General features: G+C 35.4%; 1 protein-coding gene across 1 annotated transcript; it reads right to left on the minus strand.

Annotated features, from left to right (window-relative positions):
- Positions 1-214: 214 nt before the first annotated feature.
- Positions 215-1588, minus strand: LOC145101245 (alpha/beta-Hydrolases superfamily protein). Its single transcript, XM_079038422.1, has one exon. It carries the CDS (start codon positions 1461-1463, stop codon positions 411-413), a length of 1053 nt encoding a protein of 350 aa, XP_078894548.1. The 5' UTR covers positions 1464-1588; the 3' UTR covers positions 215-410.
- Between the last annotated feature and the right edge of the window lie 1100 nt (positions 1589-2688).

Here is a 2688-nt window from a genome sequence, read left to right on the forward strand (position 1 = left end):
ATATCCCTTTCATCTCTTATTTTTTTGGGAGGTTGACCACCTCATCGGTCTCTATCAATGGCAGACATCTAGCGACAACATTATCCGTCGTAATATCTATCTCTACAATTTTGTAGTATGTGTCACATCAACTCATGTTTTATGAGATACTCTCCAGCACCAATCTAGTTGTACTCCATTAAGGCATAAGTTAGTGTGGCAACGACACCATTAATTCGAACAAAAGTACATATTTGATATTTGCCGATTGCCGTAAATAACAAACATATCCATATACAAAAGCACTGATATACATATATGCATGTGAGGAAATCCATACTATTTAATTACAATAATCTTAATTGATCTGTTAAACTATATTGGTAATTAACTGGTAATTAAAGATTCCATGATACATGATATATAAGTGGTCATCCACTATTCATCCTTTTGCTGACGAAGGCCTTGATGTGAGAAATCATTTCCTGTGTTTGCATTTGTGAAAATTGAGATTTGTCAAGGATTTGGAATGCATGACCCACGTCTTTATACACCACATGCTCAACTTGTATGCCTGAATTTCTCAAAACCCCACAAAATTCCATATTCCTATCTTTCAATATGTCCAATTCGGATACACAAACCATGGTGGGCAAATATGTCATTCTGTCCAACTTACTTGACCTTTTTGCCCTCGAGTTGCACCATGGATGGTCGCGGTTTGCTCCCTTTGGTAGCGAGAGTCTCCAGTACGTGTCTGAAGCCACTAGGTTGAGCACAGAGCCTCGTGGTTGGACCATGAGAGCTTCCGAAATGGTTCTTGATTCTCCACCAAAAAAAGGTTGGATTAGAATGTTACCTTTGAAAATCAATGGTTTTAGCTGTGCCCAATTGACACTTAATCTTAAGCTCACGTTATGTGCTATATTGCCACCAGCACTATCACCTGCTACAAACACGTTAGAAAAATCACAGTTCTTCAACCACCATTTGTTGGATCCACTTAAAGCTTGTTGTTTCACCCATATCAGAGCCTTTTCGCCATCTTCATACGCTGCTGGAAGAGGGTTCTCAGGTGCTAAACGATAATCTACTGACATGATCACACAACCAGCATTACGAGCTAAAACTGCAAGAAATTCGTGGTAACAACTCCATGCCGCAGAACCAACACAAAACCCTCCTCCATGGAAGTAAACAAGCAAAGGGAGTTTCTCAAGATTGCATTTTGGGACATAAAAACGAGCCCAAATGTTTGTAAACTTGTCGATTACCAAATCTTTGCATGTTACCCCAAGTTCAAGGGGCAACGTACACGTCACACATGGCACGATCTGTGGTCTTTCCACGTGTCCATCTTTGTAAACCCTAATTAGGCCACCGATTTCTTCAATTAAAACTCTATGGTTTTGAGGGTTTTTGGTACCTATTGGAAGGCTCAAAGTTGAATCTGAGTTTATGATGGCCATTCTTGTTCTTCTCATATAGCTTTTATATGATGTGGAAAAATCGTAGAGACAGTAATTAAGAAGGATTCAGAATTTGCAAAGCTTTTGTGCATATGACATCTATATATAGGAAACATCTAGCTACAAGGATAAGGTTGGGATCGAACCACTTCTGAGGGCATTATGGGTTATACCTTTTTATATAAAAAAAAAAGATCAATATTGCATGACAAGCAAATATGAAGTTGCCAAGTGCCTTTAAGGGAGTAAAGTTTACTAGGCCGAAAGCAATATTATTGGTGCATGTACACAATCAGAACATTTTGAATATTTAATGCCAAATTCAAAAGTTATAATGAATGATTAATAGTTGTATTTAGCATAATTATAAATTTCTTGACCTAAGTTTTTGTTGACTCCCCCATTAGAGAGACATCACTATTTGGAAGCAAAAGAAGTTCACCTAGCATACTTAATTTTTCAACATATTTCAGAAGAAGGAAAATAAATTGCTTGCTTATGGGTTGAATTAAGATGAAGTCTTAAAATTTATTTGTTTAGAACAACAATCCAAAACTTTATTAAAGAGACTAGTCAGAAACTAACCCATAAAAGAACAAAGTATTACAAAGGAGAAAGAAACAAATTAGAACTCATGAGCCAAACTACCTAATCCATCCTAAATTTCTTACATCGAGTAGATCTTCCATTTTATGCAAGTATCGGAATAACAACATATTACAAATTTGATCATTTGACACAATCAAACATACCTTATACTTGATATTAGTGCCTTAAGGTATGTTGCAAAGATGGACAACAAGAATACACTGCTTAAAGTGAGAATCGACCTAAAAGATGTTATTATGTTCACATTAACACCCAAATAGAAATATCTTCCATCACCAATATAGTATTCTGATATAAAATCATGTTTTAGATAGATTATAACTAGATGGTTTCATTGAAAAACTATCCAGTATCGATGTACATATCACAAATTTAAATTAAAATCGATTTAAGAAAAAAACATGAACAAAATCTTATTCAATTCGAAATAAGAATACGCCCTTTCAAATTTTCTTTTCAAATGTGGAAGACATAGAAGAAAAAACATAGTCCAAATAGCCCAAATGCGTGTAGTTGGGAAAACAAGTGGGGCGTGCATTGTTGACAAAAGGGTACCAAAAAGACAAGAAAACAAAAAATAATGAGGATGAGTTGACATATTTGAAAATAATTTAGCTAAAAGTGTCAAAAT

The sequence above is a fragment of the Lactuca serriola genome, chromosome 4, assembly GCF_051521515.1.
Source record: "Lactuca serriola cultivar US96UC23 chromosome 4, Lser_US96UC23_V15, whole genome shotgun sequence".
Taxonomy (NCBI): domain Eukaryota; kingdom Viridiplantae; phylum Streptophyta; class Magnoliopsida; order Asterales; family Asteraceae; genus Lactuca; species Lactuca serriola.

What these genes read in the sequence shown, in the direction of transcription:
- LOC145101245 (XM_079038422.1), bottom strand. Translation starts at nt 1,463, where the DNA reads ATGAGAAGAACAAGAATGGCCATCATAAACTCAGATTCAACTTTGAGC.